At 31.6% G+C, this 20947-nt stretch overlaps 2 protein-coding genes and 1 pseudogene across 8 annotated transcripts in view; 2 read left to right on the top strand and 1 right to left on the bottom strand.

The window, feature by feature from the left end:
• Positions 1-1157: 1157 nt before the first annotated feature.
• The window catches only part of LOC149887018 (uncharacterized), a 105449-nt gene continuing 85659 nt past the window's right edge, over positions 1158-20947 (top strand). Inside the window, exon 1 of the mRNA XM_090091462.1 lies at positions 1158-1455. Within this exon, the coding sequence (XP_089947588.1) occupies positions 1158-1455 (298 nt within the window). The remainder of the gene's footprint in view (positions 1456-20947) is intronic.
• LOC145190786 (uncharacterized) lies at positions 5855-13137 on the bottom strand. Of its 6 annotated transcripts, none has more exons than XM_090089878.1 (10): positions 12918-13134; positions 12066-12662; positions 11766-11903; positions 11644-11685; positions 11357-11556; positions 11091-11280; positions 10760-11002; positions 10289-10398; positions 10033-10059; positions 5855-6181 (listed from the first exon to the last, which is right to left on the bottom strand). In XM_090089878.1, exons 1-10 carry the CDS (start codon positions 12961-12963, stop codon positions 6110-6112), a joined length of 1665 nt encoding a protein of 554 aa, XP_089946004.1. In that variant the 5' UTR covers positions 12964-13134; the 3' UTR covers positions 5855-6109. The 6 variants fall into 6 exon arrangements, with proteins under 6 accessions (XP_089946004.1, XP_089946007.1, XP_089946005.1 ...); XM_090089881.1 differs by having other exon boundaries at positions 11766-11858; XM_090089879.1 differs by having other exon boundaries at positions 11766-11858; positions 12066-12677; positions 12918-13126.
• On the top strand, positions 13121-20943 carry LOC149887026 (uncharacterized; annotated as a pseudogene). Its single transcript, XR_016453195.1, has 3 exons — positions 13121-13453; positions 19703-19837; positions 20184-20943. The product of XR_016453195.1 is annotated as an uncharacterized LOC149887026 (transcript).

Raw genomic sequence — 20947 nt, 5'->3', positions numbered from 1 at the left:
TTAAGAAGTGGAATCAGTTGGGTATCAATAAAATGGCGTCAATTTTGCTCCAAAAAATATGAATCCAGCAAACGTGCCGCAACTTCGTTCAATTGAAAATTTCTAGGCAAACATGTAATGTGAGCTGCGTGAAAAGGGCTAAATTGTGGTAGACATCAATTCCACACCTAAATTTGAGGTGTGGCATCACAAAATTTTACTAAAACCGTTGTCCAAAAACTCATGCGAGTTGTCCGCACTAAATTGTGAAAATGCTGTGATCAACTCGATGATGATGTTTTAATTTGCTTTAAAAAATTTTTAAAAAGTGATCAAAGTTGAATTTGTGGTGCTCGAAGTATTTCAAAAATCCTATGGGTCATTATCAGTTCATTCCAGACAGCCTTTATCTGCTGCAGTTCAAAGCTGCAGTTACCAAATATCAGCATCAGTCGTTCCACAACTCAGAGAGTGAGAAAATCCCATCGCGTTAAAATTGAAGGCAGATTTTTCTACTCGTGTATCTCTTGTTGTATATTACGTTGAAAAACTCCTTCCGGATATAGCTGGAAATCGACTGGCAGTTAGTTGCCAGAACTGGTCAATTAATTGCCAGAAATTGTCCCAGCAAACATAAGACGTCTTTAAGACCGTCTTATAATGGTCTTTAAATCATCTTGTCTTCAAATGACTTCTTCAAGACGTATTTATTTTTCAAATAATTTCAGCAACCAAAAATATGTATCAGTCGTCTTAAAGACGTTTTTAAAAAGACTTTCGGCGTGAATAAATTTCGTGTCTTTTAAAGATGTGAAATATTTCCTATAAAGTTTTTATCTCGACCAATAATAATTCTCTAAATCATTATTTTAGAAAAAGGTTTAATATTGGTATCCTTATGGAAACTGAAAATCGAATGAAGTGTCATCGTTTGAATAAAAGTTATGTTGAAATTTATTATGGCGTTAGAAGATGAAGATATTAAATTAGTACATCGGATTTGAATCCTGAATTTTATGCTTCACAGGCTGAGCCTGAAAATCTTTGAAAAGCTCTAAATAGTGTTTTTAAAGAATACGGAGAAAACAATAAGTCTTCGAGTTGTAATTAAGAGAATTTTGAATGTTATGATGCAGTACCACTATTGACAACAGAAAAATTATCACGAAGATTTGGTAATGTGGTCTTCTAAAAGCAAAATTTCTCAAAATCAATCAAACGAACTTTTGAATATTCTTAAAAAACATGGTCATTCAGAGTTACCAAAAGATGCAAGAACTCTTTTAAAATCCTCTAAAATTGTTACAGTAGGTAGGAAGTGTGGTGGAACTTATGCATATGTTACTACTGCTGATGGCATAAATTATTTTTTGAATTTAAAAAATGATTCTAAATGTATTGAGTTATCTTTTACTATTAATCTTAATGGGCTACCCCTTTTTAAATCTTCTAATCTTCAGTTATGGCCAATTCTTGGTCTAATAGAGAATTATATTTTCATCATTGCACTTTTCTGTGGAGATGGTAAACCAGACTGCTATGATGATTTTCTTAATGATTTTCTCAAAATATTTTTATTGCTAAGCAATGGAGATTTATACTTTAATGATAAAAAAATTGATTTTACTCTTGAAGCATTCATATGTGATGCACCTTCTCGCTCTTTTCTTAAATTTATACCAGGTTATACAGAATATTACTCCTTTAAACGATGCTTTGTTAAATGACTTTACAAGCAACATAGAATGGTTTTCATTTAAAACAACCCATCAACTCCAAGATTAACTGAGGAGTTTAATACCTTTTTTTACACTGATCATCAGAAATCTCTTACTCCTTTAGCTCAGCTTAAAAAATCTTGTGTTTCTGATTTTATTTTGGAATATATGCACATGGTTTGTGTAATAAGACCCTTGCTTACTTTTTTAAAGTCAGGTCCAAAACATTGTTGACTTTCAAATGCCTAAATAAAAAAAACTACCTGATAATCTATTAAGCTTATATGTTATGCTATCTGAATTTGCTTGACAACCATGTTCCCTTTTACGGTTTGATTATTAGAAAGCAATAAAGTTCAGACAATTTATTTTATACACTGGTCCCTTAGTTTTATAGCGTGTTGTTAGCAAAGATATTTATAATCATTTTCTAAAATTGCATGTTGCAATGGTGACAGTCAGATGTTTCCTAAATTGACTGTCTTCTTAAATGAAGACAGTCAATTTAGGAAACATCTTGCTTTTGCTAGAGAACTAATTAATTATTTTGTTATCGATTCGAAACATATACAAATTCATTCTGTATTTATAATGTTCACTGTTTACTTCATATTTGTGATGATGTTGTTAAATTTGATTGTTCACTAAATGACATATCTTGTTTTCCTTTTAAAAATTATATGCAGACATTAAAGAAAGCAGTAAAAAATTCAAAGGGTCCTGTTGTTCAAATAAGTTAAAATCCGTAAATAAAAAACCTGATTACCTGATTTTTCTTAGCCAGTTTTTAAATCGTGCGGAAAAAACCATTAAAGAGATCTTTTGACTCTAATTTATCAGCAAGCTCTTTAGCATTTTACTTGATTTTGTGGAGAGTTTTTGTACTCACATTCAGATTTTTTTTAGGTATAAAAATAATAGTTGTAGATAATTTTGAAATTGTATTAATAAATGCTTTGCATTCTAAATATTTCTTTTTCATTTTCTTTACATAATTTAGAATACCAGCAGATGATGTTCAAGATGGTTTTAAAGGTTCTTGAAAACCAGGAGCTCATTTTAGCAATTAAAACAACCCTATAGTAATATTGCAATCAAGAAATTAGAAACTATTTCAGAGTGCGAGGACTTAATCAAAATTTAGAGGATGATTGTGTTTGACTTGATTTGATAAATACTTTATCAATATAAAATAAAAAGTGAAAATAGTTATTTTTGTTTGATTATTTTTGCCAAACTTTTATTGAGATTAAACAGCTCAGTTTTTTTGGTGCAGAGGATTTTAAACAACTGACAAGATTGGACATGAATAGGTTTTCTTTATCATATTTTGTATAACAATCATTTTTGGTATTTGTTTGTGGTAAATATATTTTTTCTGTATAGTAATTATAGAAATCAATAATTTTAAATTGTTTAATATTTATTCATAAATTTTGTGTTATTTGTTCGATATGTTTTATGGATTATTTACATATAACCTGTTGACACAGTTCAGCTTAAAATTTTCTGGTGGGAAGATTTGTTTATTATCAACTAAATTATATGACATAATAGAAGGTAATATAAAATAAGTTTAAATTATTTAACTTTTAATTTAATTAGGAATCTATGTTAAGTTAAATTTATTTCCAATATATTTAATAAATATATCCTACATTGATATCCTTTACTTGATTTTTAGAAGTTGAAAAAAGAAGATTTGAAAAGGTTTGAAATGATGAAATTAAATGCTCCATCACAGAAAAAAACAAAATAAAAAAAGTATTCTTTTTTTATTTTTATACATTTTATATATTATTATATGTTATATTAATTGTTGAATAGAAAGATACTTGGTAACAATCCAACTAACTGTATTATATGCACTTTTTAAAATTATTTGCGTTTTTTTTTTTTTTTTTAATAATTTTCTTTTTCTTCTTTAATAATGTTTCTAAAAAACACAGAAAGAACTTGAACTTGCTTAATGGTGTTTTTAACGTTGTCAAAACCAATTGTAATCGGTAGTAGCAAATTAAATATACCATTACTTAATACAATACAATTTTCTTAAATTATGATTAAATAAATCTTTAAGCCGTCTTGTGTACGACGTCTTTAATTACTTTAAGCAGTTTTGTGTAAAACGTCTTTTCGATGGACAACATAGACCTTTTTAAGGCATCATTAAAACGTCTTTTTCCGTCTTGAAAAGACGTCCTTAAGACGACTAAAAGACGTCTTATGTGTGCTGGTTATCTTCAGTTAACCGTCTTGAATAAAGCGTCTTGAGCCCGTCTTAAACAAGACGTTTTTAAGTTGTCTTCAGTAAGACGCCTTCAAACAATCATGAGTAAGACGTCTTTTCGACGGACGACGTAGACCTTTTTAAGACATCTTTAAGACATCTTTTTTGATCTTGTAAAGACGTCTTTTTGTTTGCTAGGGTGGGGGGGGGGGGGGAGGAATTAACTTCTAGATGTCACAGATACCTGCTAGTATAGAGAAGACTTAGAAATGGTTGTTACTACACAATTAGAATCTTGTAGATTGAGGGAATGCAATGTATTTCGATACAACAAGTAGCAGCACTGGAAGACATAAAAATTTATCATAATCAGTAGCTTATCTTTGCATCAGTTTTCAATATTTTTATCGTCTGTGCCAAACGTCTCCATCAAACACATCTAGAAACACTGGACGCAATTGAATGTGGCTAAGTTTGATACTAGTATATCACATGAAGCGGTTGTAAATGCAATTTTTTATTTTCATTGTTCGAGTAATGTTAAAGCTCATATATTTTTAAGTTTGCAATACCCGCTTCTTGTAAGCTGTTCAATTGATGATCTAATTCCGATGAAGCTCAGTTAAATGCTTAGTTAAAAGCTTAGTTAAAGTTAAATGGGCAATCTGAGAAATTCTTGGAATCTCTACTGTGTTTCTTAAAGATGGTTCCTTGTTATGGGACTCTGAAGAAAACTACAATGCAGGCATTTTGAGTGTTCAAAAGCTGCAGATTTGTAATGACACTACGGAAAAAGGGAGTTGCGCTTATCAAACAATACAATAATATTATTATATGTGATGAAACTCAAAAACCAAATTGACCTAAGCTGTCACAGGATCATCGGTTACAATTTTCAGACTGCAAAAAATGTAAAGGCTGAAAAAACTGAACTTGCTTAATTGCTAAACTTTAAAGCTCTGTCGCGAACTTTAAACATTTAACAAATCTGTTTAAATTTTGTCTGTGCTATTTTTTATTCAGTTGAAAAGTCAGAGGTTTGAAATGTAAGAGTTTGAATTTGAGAATTTAAGAACTTAAACTTTTACGTGTTAATTTAAATTATTACTAATTACGAAGACTCATCAAGTTGAATGACTATAGCGGCTATTTTGTGTGATTCTTCCTCATTTTCAATTGTTCCTGACGAGATCTTCTAAATTATTTTAAAAGATCAAAAAACTAATCTTACTGCAACATATTCTTTTTTATGCATTCTTCTATTTTGTTATGAAAAAATATTGTAATATGTGCTTCAAACTTTTATACTTAGTTTTTCATGTTTTTTAAACATATTTTTTTATGTTTAAAAAACATGAAACGCCAACTCTTACCTTATCTATGGTACACAATTTATGCATTTAAAATCTAATTCATAACATTTTAGCCATCCTTTGTTGTATCTGGAATATTTTTCACCCGTCTTAGATTTTTGATTTCGAATTTTATCTTAAATTCTTGGAACTCTACTTGAAATAATTCGTGTTAACAATTAAACTGATTTCTTTACTAAAAAGGAATGGACCTGAACAATTAAAATCAAAATAACCAAATTTCTTTATTATACTGAGTATACTCAGAAAATTTCAGGCAAAAATCATCAGCTAGTATTTATATTGCCTTTCAAAGTTACGCTGGTATTAGGAGAAGAAAAGTTGCAAAAAACTGCTTTTTCAAAGAAGATCGCATTTTAAACTTTTTCTCTATTTTCTGGCATTCAATACAATCATACAATAAAAAATTAGAAAAATTTCTGGAATGCGGCGAAACTAGTTTTTGATATCACATTAACCATTGTAACTTTGACACCCATTTTTCTTTTATATGTTTGTTTCTTTTATTGTTATTTGTTATTTACGAAGCTGAGCTTGACTCGATTAATGCGAAGTTGACAAAAAAAAATTTATTGTGATAATCATTTTATAATTTACAAATTATGTTACAAAAACTTTAAGTGCATATCTATACAATTATATTGAATAAATTACATAAAACTAATTCTCATAATTCATTGCGGAAAGCAATGTCCTATGCACACTATAAAATGTTCATAGTATATTTCAACCCAAAGCCTTTCCAACAGTCTCGATGGTACTAAAGATATTCAAATCATATCGTAGTCCAAATTTATTTACAACTTTTTTCAATTGGATGAACTATGACTGATGTTACTATGGTTTTTTGCTATTTTCGATTTACGTTCCCGTCTTAAAATCTAAAAAAAAAAAAAAAATACTATAAATACAGCCGAGAAAAAAGAATTAGCCTCACCTTTATTTTTTGTTCTAATTTAACAAAAATCGCAGTGAAACAATTATGAAATCTACTTTATTTCTTATTACTTCTACTACAACTAAAAAGTTTATAAATTGGTATGTTTAATTAAGTACAAATGGAAAAAAAATTAAAAGTATTCAATTTGTGTAGAAAATTGAATTAGCCTCATTAACGTTATATGCAGAAAATAAAGAAAATATTTTGTTTTTATGCTCATTTAGTATTTAGTATTGCTTCCTGAATTTTTAATGACTTCAAATATGCGGTTTGACATACTAGTCACAAGATTTTGGATAGTTTCTATAGATATTTCATTCCAAGCTTCTCTGATATGAGTTTTCAGCTCTAAGGTGCATTCAAATTGCTTACCATTTTCATAAACCTTTCTAGAAAGTATTCCCCATAGATTTTCAATTGGGTTAAGATCTGGACTACGTGCGGGCCATTCCATTACGTGAATATTTTTTTCTCTAAACCAAGCTTTTGTAACATTTGAATTATGGATAGTAGCATTATCTTGTTGGAAAGTGAAATTTTCAACCATCAATTCCTCACCATGTTCAAAAAACTTAGTTCTAATAAGTCAATGTAGTCCTGTGAATTCATTTTTGTTGAAATCCATGCCAGTGGAAGTTTTCCAGCAAAGGAAAAAGCCCCCCAAACCATAACATTTCTACCCCCAAAGTTACGACTCATCCGAGTTTCTTTCTCTTTTCGAAGATCGTGCCAGTAATATTGATAGCCATCAGGACCATCTTGATTGAACTTTTTTTCATCACTAAAGAGAACTTGATGCCACTCTTCTTGCCAAGACATGTTTTATTTCGCAAATTGTAATCTAACTTTTTTATGACGAGCAGTAAGTTTTGGTTTTGGTTTATGCTTTTTCCAAACTGTGTTTGGATCTTCATGTAAGATTTGTCTCACACGTTGAACAGATACAGGTAATTGTAAATCAGCACGAATTTGAGATGCAGTCATGTGCTGAGCAGCAGCACCACGTACAATAACTCGTTTAGTACAATTATCAATTTTACGTTTGCCACGACTTCCCTTATAAGCTCCATAATTAACGCCAATCTTGAAGTAATTGTTAACCACTTTTGGAGATCTTTTAATTTTCTTTGCAATTTCCCGATTAGATAAGCCTGTATCTTTGTATGCTTTGATTACTGCTAATTCTTCATTCGTTAAACGCTTACCACGTCCCATTTCAAATTAAGGTATCAAAAACCAAATGTTAAAAACTTTATGAGCACTGATTTCACAGTCTTTGTTTAACTTAGAAAAAATAATAAAAAACTAACTCACAAATGCGTATCACCAGATCTAGACGATAACTCGTCTGACTTTTTTTTCCCGTGAACTTTGGGAAGTCAGACGAGAAAACTTTGGTTTTTGCGCTAATGCAATTTATCATCTACCGGAACAAATATGTTCCTGCGGCTTTTCTTTGATCTTTATGAAATATCGTAAAGTTTCGGGGGGTTAATTAAAGGTTGCGCCAAATTTAGTTAATTAAATTATCAGTGCTATTCAGAAGCAATATGACAAACGAAAAGTCAAAAAGCAAAGCAAAATGTTTAAATTTAATAAATTAAACTTGAATTTAATCTGATTGAACTTGGCCACTACTTACGAGTAAGAAAAGAAAGAGATGAAATAATTATTATTTTTATAAATCTGCAATCAGAAAAAACATTAATTTGAAATTACAAAATACTGGTTTACAAAATATATTCGACGTATATTTTAATTTGGCAAAAAGGTTGATAATTGGTTGAAAATAATTGATTTTTAATAATTGATTTTTAAAAAGTTTATCACCCCCGTCCTTAAACCAGCGAAACGTAATTACATTTCGCCATTATTCATCTTTTTAAATAACCAAAGTTTTCTCGTCTGACTTCCCAAAGTTCACGGGAAAAAAAAAGTCAGACAAATTATCGTCTACACCAGATCAAAATATACAAGTAAACTGAAAATAATTATTGATGAGGCTAATTCTATTTGTTACCGCAAATATCAAGTATTATAAATTTTATGGTTTTATCAAATGTACCGCAATTTAATTATGCTATATTATTATCTAAAAAGTTGTTATTTGTAACAATAATTATATGTGTGTGGATACAAAAGATGTACCGCACAAACTTGTTTACAGATTTACAAAATATTGGATCAGTACATGGTGAGGCTAATTCTGTATAAAAGAACTGTATAAAAGAACTTTTCAGAGAATTTAAAAGAACATGCTAATGATTAATGAAACTACCATCTTTATATGCCAAGAAAAATGTTCGACTTAGAGTGAAAATAGAATATGAAGATGAGTTTTTGAACTTAAAAAAAATAAAACATGAATGATGCTTTTGGATTATGATTCGAAATTCAGTTTAATGCAAATTAGGTAGTGTCATATTCCCGAAAATGTTTCGAATCTTTTGTGTGTGTGTGTATGTGTGTGTGTGTGTGTGTGTGTGTGTGTGTGTGTGTGTGTGTGTGTGTGTGTGTGTGTGTGTATATATACATGGCCGCCGAGAGGAGGGGGTGGGTGGACGGGGAAGATTTTTGGGGCCCCGTGTGTGTACAAACAAATTTTTAAAATAATTTTAAAAAGATTTAATCAGTTTTGACTTTTAAAAGATTTAATGAACTTTTGTTTTTAACTTTCAATGCCCAGAGCAAGCTTCTTTTGGTCCTGTGTATATAATTGGGTATATAATTGACCCGGGGCGCAAAATTTCACTCGGCTGCAATATATATATATATATATATATATATATATATATATATATATATATATATACACACACACACACATAGGTCACAGTTTCGTTAAAGTTGAGTTAGGTGCTGTATATGAGTTAAGTTATAACACAAGATCTAGATATTAGCACTTTAATGTGTAAAATGAAATTTCTGCCCGTTCTGTTACTCTAATTGCACTAAATATGACTTACACCACAGTTTTGATCCCCTAATAAGTGCTTGTCAAGGCTTTCAAGCTTGAAAAAAATGCTAAGTTAATTCAATATCGAGATTTATTTTCAAATAACGTTAGTTCGGACATTTTCTAAGTTCTATACGATATTCTCGATAGGAACAATAAATTTAATCGTGATCTGCGAAAACCACACGTTACAAAATCAATGTTCTCGATAAATTAAAAAAATCTTTCCATTTTTTACGAATCATGTTTCATGTATCACGTAATCGCGTATTTATTAATAATATAAGGTACTAAATTGTTTTAAAAGCAGTAAAACAAATTAACACTTGCGTTTACATTGTAAAAAACTCAACTTTGAATAAACTAAAAGCAAAATTAGCGAAAGTCATTTTAATGATCCAATATTTGTAAATTAATTTATAAACAACTCTTTGTACGTTTTTCAGTTTTTTAAAAGTCAAACAATTTCGTAAAAATACAATCATGAACTTATAAATAACGGGGTCCGATGCTAACTTTTTTCGAATCCTTGAGAAATAAAATTTACGAAGTGAATTATATATTACGTTAAATACGATTGGAAACGTCGAGTCTCTTCGAATTTAAGACCACCATTAGAAAAGTTTAAACTACATAATTCTCTCTTCCAAGCTCCTGGCTAAATGAGAAACTTAATGCCCGACGATATGTCAAAAAGTCGATAAATAAATGTTAAAAGTGCACGTGGTTTTTAAAACATGTTTAACGCCTAATTGAAATATACAGCCAAATTATTTCGCCGCTCTGATGTAAAAAAAAATAAAATAAGTAATAAAAAAGATATATATTTAGCTTACCTCTTTTTTTGTATGTGTTATTTTTGACTAAAAGAAAAAAAAGAAAAACAAAGGAGTTAACAATAAGTTCGAATTAATTAGTGAGCATAAAAAAACGTTCGAAAGGAGCCGTTGCAGCTGCACGGTAACCAACTTTTTAAAAAATCAACTGCGTTAGAAACGCGTAATCGAATGAAATTCAAACTCAATTTGTTTTTAAGAAGTAATATTTTGCTTGTTATAGATTTTTTTAAAACTGAAACAATTATTTTTTTACCTTTTTAAACGATATGTTGGGATCATTTCCTTGGCCAGCTAAGTCCATTGGAGATTGTCCATTAACAAACTGTTGGCTTTGTTGCATGTTATCCACGCTCATCTGAGTCCCTTTTGTAAGAGCATTTAGTTGTATTTTAGAAGAACATTTAGTTGTATTTTGTAACAACATTTAGTTGTATTTTATAAGAACTTTTAGTTGTATTTAAATTTAAATACCTTTTATAATTCGATATATAAGCTTCGATATTTCACAATTCGTTTCATTGACATTTTAGCTATCATGGAAAATTACTTAATCCCAAGGGGATTAAGTAATTTTTCATGATAGCTAAAATTTGATTTATAAGTACTTCATTTATTCATTTAACTGGGCTTAAGAGTTATTGCTTTTGAATAAAACAAAAATGTTGGAAAAAATCAATAATATAAGATGGTTATCTAAGCACAAGACAAAAATCAAAATAAATACCAGAGCTAAATGGGTTTATATTTGATCCCATAGTTCCCATTTCTACTGGCTCTTGACTACCTCCGATTTCAATTGGTTGTTGGCCTTCAATAGAAACTTGTTGTTGAGATGAACCGGTACTCTCTGGTCCGTTAGAAGATTGCTGCGATGATATTTCAGAACCTCCTGAAAGACCATCTAGGCCTTCTGTAGCCGCCCCTTGCAATGATTGAAACTGCTCTCCTGAGTTTACACCGCCAATTTCTTTTTAAAAAATAGAAGTTTTTCTTTACAACGGAAAGAAAAGAAAAACCGCAATCTCATCAAGTTTTAAAGAATTTCTAAAACATACCTCCAAGAGCCCCTAAACTTCCGCCAAATCCTCCACCAAGGTTTTGAAAATTTGGCGCCTCGGTGTTTACAGTTTCTTTTTGTCCTACTACGCTAACCTGACCCATACTTGACTGAGTTGCTTTAGTGATTTCTTCTTGTATCTGGGAGAGTTCACGATTACTTTCACTTGAAATAAGGGCATTGTAACTCTAAAAAACATGCAAGGTAAATATACTTGAAAACCTTCTCTCGTCCTTTACCTTTAGTGTTGCATTAACAACAAACCTGCATCTCTTGCGATGCTTGCTCCTTTGGGGAAAGAGATGATGCCAAAGATTTTTCTCCTTCTTTCTCTTCGTTATTGTCGCCGTTCTCATCATAAGTTTCTCCATTCGAAAACTTTTTTTCTTCTTCAGCTTCCATTGCTAATCGATCCTCCAGCTTTGTATCTTCCTTATAGGATGTTTTACCTGCGGTTTCCTCGGCTGCACACGAGAAGAAAATAAGATTTAAAATATTCATCATGGAACTTTAAAAAATAAATAAATCTAAAATAATTTTAATCATCGTACTTTTAGGAGAAGACTTAAGATGCGCTAATCCGAGAGCGTTTCCTAAAATAAAAATCACCCAACACAATAAGTCACAATATCAAATTAATATTGAATGAATGCATGACTAAAAAAATCCTTACGCAAAGCCGTTAAATCAATAGGAACATGACCCATAGGTTTTCCCCGAATACTTTTTACTGTTGATTCGCCATCTTTGTTTATTTGCGATGCAGCTGAAATTAAAGTTTCGCTTTTGTCAGAATGAGTTGCTAAGCGACCTAAAACATAAGTATATAGTAAATAAACACTCAAAACCCTAGAAATTGCGACTCGTTTTGCTTCGATTTGGTGTGTGTGCGATTTATAAGATGACTTTTCAGACAAACTGCGATTGTTGCACGAAATTTGTCATACCCATTACGTCATGAAATTCGTCATACCCATTTTTTTTTGAAACTTTAGCACGAGATTGTTCAACTTCTTTGCCATGTCAACCATCTTTTTGTCAGACTCATCTTCAAGAGCAGCATTTTCTTTGGCAACCGAATAGGCATCATCATTGCTAGCTTTCACTTTTCCCTTTAAACTGTCTTTATTTGTTTCTTTAAATATAAATTCTTTTATGTCAGTATCTTTGGATAAATCTTTTATATCTCCAGCTTTTGCTAGTTTTGCTAGTTCAACGTCCGTTTTTGTAAACTTTGATACCTCGTTACTTGTAACCAATTTCGCGAGTATCGATTCACTTTCAGACTTCGTTAACTTAGACGAATCTTTATCTGAGACTTTTGAGTCTTCGTCTTGCTTTTCTTTGTGTTTTTCGTGAAGCTTAGAAAGCTCCTCTACCTTTTTATCCAACGTTTCTTTGAGATCGACGGGTTTCAAAACAAAATGCTCAGTTTCGACTTTTGCTTTAGCTACAGTTTTTATATTTTCTTTGGCAGCTTGTTCAGATTCTTTTTCAGCCCTATCAATGGCTTCTTTTACTTGCTCTTCTCCGCTTTTGCCGGCAACAATATCCAACGGGGTTGAATGAACTGAAAGTAGGAGAACTTGGTACGCCATTTTTATGAAGAAACAGTTGATCTCATTAATTTTAAAAAATTTACGAAACAAAGAAAATTTAGCGTTCTAAAGATTATTGCGACGAAAGTAATTATGCCAAAATATTTTAAAAACAAAAAAAAAGAAGGTATTTTAAAAATATTTGTGATAAAATATTTTGTTTGGCTAGTTTTTAAAAATATACAGCTAATTATTCCGTTTGAATTTAAACATTAAATTACACCTACCGTTTTGTATTAGAAGTAAAATTAAGACAATTTCTGCGTAATTCATTGTACGTTTGCGTAGAGGAGGCCTAAATTGCGATTCACAATATTCATTTCAATAAATCTTTCTCATGTTTCTCAATTTAATATTATCTATAAATTTAAATAGTTTATGAAAAGTTCCTTTCGTTTCAAAATATTTCCAATTTGTTTTTAATTTTTTGCAGGCTTCAAAGCGTGAATGACACGGTTGAACGATTTTAAATAGAAGATTATTGATGGCCTTGATTAGTAAAACAGAACTTTATCATGAAAAAGTGAGGAATTAAAGTCTAGCAACGTTTTTGACTTAATGTGTAAAGGCGGAAGGCTTGAAAAATGTATGTGATATTTAGTTATTGTACGCTGATTTTTATGAAGAAACCGTATGAACCTGACGAAAGGAGAAATGCAAATTAAATACAGCACCAAAAATTTGTTAAATTCATATCAGTGGAAACTATGCCATGTTTGCTAGATCACATGCCGGATCGCGCTTGAAAACTATTACCTATACGGTAAGGTTTGGTAAACAGTTATTTAATTATCAGTTAATGTATCGTAATTAAAATAAGTCGGACAAAGCTGTCATAAATTTCAAGCCAGGACAAAAGTTTCACACTATGATGAAAAATTAAACTAGATAGAGTAGCTTCCTTGAAATAGCTTACATATCCAACCCCTTGCACCTAGTCTTTTGAAATAGCAAAATAATATATGCTGATGTCCAAAATTTCCCTGTAGGATGAATGAACGAGTTTCTAAGTATTCTCTGATTCAACAAAAGATTTTTGCCAACTTAATTATTTGTATTTAAAAAGTATTTTGATGTTAATTTAAGATATTAATTTATGATGACTGTTTATCTTTTCAATGTTACCGAAATTTTTGGTTCTGTTCGATCTCAGACGATCTCAAAGGGAATTTTTGGTTCTGTTCGATCTCAGACGATCTCAAAGTGAATTTTGTTTTCGATATTACCAAAATCTTTCCTTTGTTCTGTTCGATCTCAGAAGATCTCAGAGCGAACTTTATTTTAAAGATAAGGTCAAATATTTTGTAAAATTGACCAAAATATTTGCCGTTTATTTAAATCAAAAATTTATTCATAGCAGGAAATGTATCCGGATCCGAATTCTCTCTAAAACTGCTTACATGTAATGGTATCAAACATTGAAGCTCAGTCTAACTGAATCAAAACAGCCAAAATAAGAAAAAAAAACCGCGTTACCAAAATCTAAAAAGAAAAAAATCCCTTCTAAAAAATTGAAGGATGTCTAAGTGTCAAAAAAAGGATTGTTGCGTAAAAATGTCTTTTGGTTACCATGGGTTACCATAGACAGGAATATTGAAATGCTTCTTGAAAAGAATTAAAACATCTTACTTTATGGGTAGAAATTGTAGGAAGGAACTTTAAATAATGTGTAATTATAATTGGGCTCATCCATTACAACAGAAAAATAAACTTCCACGTTTTTAACAGAAATATCAACATTAAAGTTATTTAATAATAAATAATTCGATAAAAGTGGATAAAAAAGACAATTACATAAAAAAGAAAGTGAAATTAAAAAATCTATAAAAATTGTTAAAATTTCTTTAAGTAAATATACTTTTATAGAATGCCGAAAGATAAACAGTACAACTTAAGTAAATTGAATTAGTTTGTGACAAAAATATGAAGATTCTAAGATTTTGTTCTGGTAAGACAGCAATCTGTTTCAAGAGAGAAAATGTTAACCAAGGAAGTGTAAAATATAATGACGTTTATGAAAGTAATGTTGCTATATCTGAAGCAGCTTCTTCACAGAATTTAATTGGGGAGAAAAGAAGTTCTTTAATATATTCAAAGTTTACTGAGGGTTTGTGTCGTGCATTTGCAGCCGCAGATATACCCCTATATAAAATCAAAAAAATATATATGTATAGAATTTTTAGAGAAAGTCTATTGAAAACAAAGTCCCGTCTGAAACCACTCTTTACAGAGTGTTAAAGATTTGTATATTCAATATATTGGAACCTTTTAAAAATGGTTAACAATCGTTATTCGTGAATAATCATATTTGTTGACCATAAAACATAACTCAATTAAATTGCAGTTGAAAAAAATTTAAATGCTTCAATCCTTTTGCTAAAATTTTTAAGTAAATAAATAATATAAGTTTAAAAAGTTTTTATAATATCTGTCAAATTTTTGAAAGAATTTTTTTCATAAAAAATTAATTGCTTTAATAATTTAAATGTTGATAATTGTAAATAAAAACTTAAAATTTCATTTTCAATTTTAAGTATCAATATAAAAAAAAACCTTTTTAAGATGGTAAATAAACGAGTTAAATTTTGATAACAAATAATGAAGACATCAAGAAAATCAAACTAAATAAATTAAAAATAAAATGAAAACTAATATTATTAGAAATTAAATGCATAAAAACGCAACTAATTAAATTTGAGTTGTATAATGGCCAGAAGTAAACTCGCAGCAATTTTTCATGCAAAAAAACTCTTCACCTATTGAATATTTTTAAGGTTAGCATAATTGATCATCTGAAGATTTTCAATTTAAAGCTTCTGGTTTCTACCAGTAGATGCATAATGCCGATTTTAAGTTACCAACTGAGTCGGGGTAGACTCTTAGATAGCCTAGCTGATCCTAAGCCCTCAATCAGGTTTATTTAAGTCGTCTGAGATAGTCCCAAGGGTTACAGGCTAAGACCTGTGGCTTGTTTAATCTTAGGTCTCTGCCCCTAACTGTTGTGACTATCTCAGATGACTTAAATAAATCTTATCGAGGGCTCTATGATTAGCTATGTTAAAATCAGTAAAAAACTCAGCTGAGCTAGGTCTACAACATTGTCTACAACCGCCTCTACCACACTTATGACTGTAGTCACACCTATATTTTTGCGAGGTAGTCTTCAGAGGTAGGCCCAGCGGCCTGGCGAACCATAGGTTAACTACCACGACCACCAGCACCCAAACCAACCAGCACACCCAAATTCACCCCACCATCATGACCACCAGCACTCTAATTGTCTAAACCACCACAAACACCTGCACCAATATCCACACCTGAAACAATCCCTAATTAGATACTTAAGACTCCGGCTCAGATGTTTAGCGATGAAGATTTGATCAAGTTGAACAGAGAGTTGGGATTGAAGTGTGATGAGCCTGTGAGAGAGGCACTTGAAGAGACAGCTGAAGGGCTAACGGTGTTTGAGGTTAACCATAGTACCAACCTATTAAAGAATTATATAGTCGTCATCCTACCAGGTCATAAGCTAGAGTCTGATGCGCTCGAGCTACAGAATGGTATGACCCCCCCCCCCCCCCCCCCCCCGCATAACTGAATTGCTAGAAAAGGCGGTTGAGGAAAAAGGGCTGAAAGTTTTGATTGTCCTTGAAGTTGAGATGATGAAAGAAGGCTTTGGACTTGCCAATGTCCATGGTGATGGCTATGACCTGACGAATATTGCCATACAGACCGTCTACCTGAGGGGCAAGACTGCACTAACCCTTAACAGAAATGATATTGCTGATACGCTAACGAGATCCAAGGGAAGGATCATAGAACAGTTGGAAGTTTACAGGCTTAATGGATTTTGGTGGATCCCAGAGCGCTGCTATTAACTATACATCAAAACTGCTGTGTACCGTCCTTTCCGCGGGAGGAGCAAGGTGAAGACGCATACCTACATCCTCAAACGCTCTGTCATCAGCGTGAAAAATATGGATAACAGATGCTTCGAGTGGGAAATCATCTCCGCAAAGTATCTAGCAGACTCCCACGCTAACCGTCCGACTAAGTACAGCCGACATCTGGGGGAGATCAACTTCACAGAAATCAATTTCCCGATGAAGGTAATGGATTTTGAAAAAATTGAGCGTCTGAACCCCGAGCTCTCGGTGAACGTCTTCAGATGAAAGAACGGGCTATAGCCGATAAATCTAAGCAAGCAGAAAGGCTTCACTATCGATCTCCTACCGATAGTAGATAAGACCAATCCAGAAAAGACTCACTATGTCTGGATTAAGGACCTGGCAAGGATGCTTTGTCGAGCAAGCAAAAATGGGCATAGCAAACATCCTTGCCGTCGCTGCCTACATTCCTTCTCGAGAGCAGATCTCCTGGAAGCTCATTTTGAAGATTGCCTAGGTATCGGGGAAAAACCCCAGAGGATTGTGACGCTAGAGGTCGGTAGAAATACGCTAAAATTTATTGGCAAGAAAAAAGAAAAATTCGTGCCCTTCGTTATCTATGCCGACTTTGAGTATTTCAACATACCAATAGAAGGTGCCCAAGTCAACCCAGAAAAGAGCTCTCATATTGAAGCAGGTCCCATGTAGCTATTACTATGTGAGGGTACAGAGCGATGGGCAAACTAAGAGGCCATTCTTATACAGGGGTGAGGGTGCGGTTGAGAACATTTTGACTAGCCTGAAGGCTGAGCTGTCTGAGATCACTGAATTCTTTGAAGGTAAAGAGAAAATCATGAGCTCACAAGGTCAATACTTCTATGGGAAAGAGAAAAAATATTTCATATGCGACAAACCACTGCATAAGGACAAGGGTCCCAACCACTGCTAAATGAGCGTTAGGTACAAAGGAGCCCCTTATAATAGGTGTAGCATCAAGAAGTATGCTAGAGAACGAAAAAGCATAAAGCTCCCAGTTGTTTTTTACAACCTAAAAGACGGACATTTAATCATGCAGGCTCTCGTTAAAGCTACGGTAAACGATGAAATTAACTGCATCTCGAACAACATGGAGAAGTATATTCGTGCTTATAAAGTCTAGAGTTGAGCTTGAGCTCCTCACCAATATCGATATGCACCTTCTTTGAGAAGGGTCTCCGTGGCGTTATATTCAGGGTGCCCCAACTATATATATATATATATATATATAGTTTTCTTGCACAGTACTGTATAAAAAGGTCTATGCGAGAATTTCAAAATACATCTTCAACACGTCTGAAACCATTCTTGTTGAAAATGTATTTTGAAAATCATGCGCAGATGATAAGCATACATGCTGTTGAAATTCCAGTGGCGTTGTATAAGTAACTTGACAGGCTCTTTTTATTTATGTCGCTAAATCAAGTAGTAATCAAGTAGTAATCAAGTAGTAATCAAGTAGTAATCAAGTAGTAATCAAGTAGTAATCAAGTAGTAATCAAGCAGATCCCTTTGATTTTTCAAATTTATTTGTTGCATAAACTTGTAATTTTTTCAACGAAAATAACTTAAGTTTCTTTCATTTTTCTTAAAAAGATTTTAGTTTTTTTTCCTTTTCTACTCACTAATTACCAGTTGCTAATTATCACGCGCTAATCACCTGAACCTTCGTCGACCACCGGGTCATTCCACGCCAAGTAGTCCAGAGGTCCCCGCACTACCATCTCCAATTTTAATAAAATTTTGACAGTATGTTGTTAAACATGTTTCATGAACATTGCCAAAATTTCAGATCAAAATAATTATTATTTTGGATTTTGTGGTACTTTTTGTAAAGCTTACCCAAACTTCAATATCTGTCAGTAGCTAAAAATTGAATTTTTGGGTTTCTATATTTTTGCAATGAAAGGGTAATATATCTTAAAAACGTGGTTTATTAGTAAATCGAAGGTACAGATCACAAATAATTTATTACAAGTTTCATAATATGCCTACATTTTAGTCTACGGTTCGCCAAATATCGTCACAAACGCAACACTATAAATAATTTTTATCTATTTGTAGGGTCATATCTCTAAAACTAAAGGTTTTTGAATATTGCTATTTTGACTAAAGGTTCTACATACTGTCATAATAATATGGATTAATAATTTGCTATTTTAAAAATTTCTCTGCTGAGTTATTCTGAAAGCAATATGGCGAAAAAAGTGAAAAACCCTAAAATAAGGCATGCTATCGGAAAAATCTGCCACCTTTCTTTATCAAAAAAGGATGTAAGAAAGCTTAAATGTATTTAAATCAATATATTTCTGAAAAATTAAGACTGTAAAGATTAAATATTAATAGAGAAAAAACAAAAAAAAATTAAGTTTTACAGAAAATTCTGACTTTCTTTTTGATGCTTCCCATAACTTTCTGGACTGAGTGATTTTTGTAAGTTTTAGCAGCGTAATCCCATTTTTTCTTCAAATCTGTAGCTGATTTTACTGTTTTTCCACTTAATTTCAATTTCTTTTTTATGAAGGCCCAATATTTTTCATTAGGGCGTAATTCGGGGAAGTTTGGAGGATTCATCTTTTTCGGAACCAACATCACTCCATTATCATCGTAAAACTTTTGAGTAATGTATTGTGGCTAAATCAGGCCAAAACAATACCGAAGTACTTCTATGAGCTTTAATTAGTCGTTTTATACGAGAAAGACAACATTTCATGTATTCCGAAGATTTCATTGTGCCCAAACAAACATCAATTGGCGATTTTTTGCCGCAAGAGCAAAGTGCCTGCCAAATCATCAATTTTTTCGAAAATTTATCAGTCATTATATACTTGTATTTATCACTCACATTTCCTCTTATTTTAGAAGCATAGTAGCACTGCCCAGGAATTTGTTTAAAATCCATTTTAACATAAGTTTCGTCATCCATCAAAATGCATCCATTATGTTTTGTTAACAAGTTGTCATATAACTTTCGAGCTCGACTCTTTGCGGTTGAATTTTGTTTATCGTTTCGATTTGGCATTAGAGAGCTTACGATTAGAAAACTGCAACGGCAACTTCTGCAATTTATGACAAATATTTTACACTAGGCTTGCGCAATGGATGGGATTCCCTGAAATGCCGTTTTAAAACTTTTTACGCAACGTCAAAACATTGAAATTCGTGTTTTCTGAAAACGGCTTATAAATGGATCAAAGTAGTTCTTGCTCCAAAAGTGTAACAAAGTAATTATTTACTTTATGATACAAATTCAGGATATATACATAAGTATAAATGCATAAATAAATATATATATATATATATATATATATTTATATATATACATATACATACATACATACATACATACATACATACATACATACATACATACATACATACATACATACATACATACATACATACATACATACATACATACATACATACATACATACATACATACATACATACATACATACATACATACATACATACATACATACATACATACATACATACATACATACATACATAAAATGGACTTTAAGTTTATTAATTTATTCAGGTTCTTATTTTTTTATTTTTTAGTTTAATGAGATGGACAGAAGAACATGACATTTTCTTTCTTCGTGAAATATTACTCCATGAGCCATAAGATTGCAAATGCACTTAATTCTGCGAGTCAACCAATTTTTAAACTTAAGTCAAGAGCTGTGCGAGACCACTTAAATGTTTTAGTTGAAAACCAAAAAAAGAAAACAAAAGATGAAGAAAAAGCATCTGGTATTAACCCAGTAGAATCAGAGGTGGATATAGCTGTTGCTGATATAATGGAAAGATTCAAAGAGGCTGACGAAACACATTCATCACAAAGTGATGCAAAATTACTCAAACAAGTTAATGATCAAAGTAAAGCTACTGAAATGTGAAAACGTAGTATGGAAACTTTGCTAGAAACAACGGAAGGAAATGGGCAAAAAAAGTGCAAGCGTCCAAAAAATAATGGTTCTGAAACTATGGTATATCTACGAGAGAAAGGAGAAAGAGATGGAGCTATAAAAAAGGAAGAGCTAGAATTAAAAAAACAAAGTCTGCAGAATCAATCCGAAATGTTGAAACTCTTTCAACAACAACAAAGAATTATGCAGGAAATAGTGCAACAACAATCACAGCAGCAAGCGACAATGTTAGAATTAATAAAAAAACTTTCCAAAAATAAATGAAATTCACTTGAAAGTGACTAATATTTTCTAAAAAAAAAAACTTCTTTATTATTTTCTTAAAATAAAAAAAACTTATTTATAAAAGTTGATTTAAAAGTTCAAACATTAAGTGAACTAGTTTTTTATTAT

This window comes from Hydra viridissima, unplaced genomic scaffold (assembly GCF_058129835.1).
Source record: "Hydra viridissima isolate aposymbiotic clone 2 unplaced genomic scaffold, HvirCarnegie_v1 scaffold_6, whole genome shotgun sequence".
NCBI lineage: Eukaryota > Metazoa > Cnidaria > Hydrozoa > Anthoathecata > Hydridae > Hydra > Hydra viridissima.
This window is presented reverse-complemented; position numbering and strand designations above follow the sequence as displayed.

Coding starts and splice junctions, on each gene's coding strand:
- LOC145190786 (XM_090089877.1), bottom strand. CDS start 12,963: ATGAATTACGCAGAAATTGTCTTAATTTTACTTCTAATACAAAACG. Junction 11,003..11,090: donor AAGTTTAGGGGCTCTTGGAG/GTATGTTTTAGA, acceptor TTTTTTAAAAAG/AAATTGGCGGTGTAAACTCA. Junction 10,060..10,288: donor CCAACATATCGTTTAAAAAG/GTAAAAAAATAA, acceptor TTTTTCTTTTAG/TCAAAAATAACACATACAAA.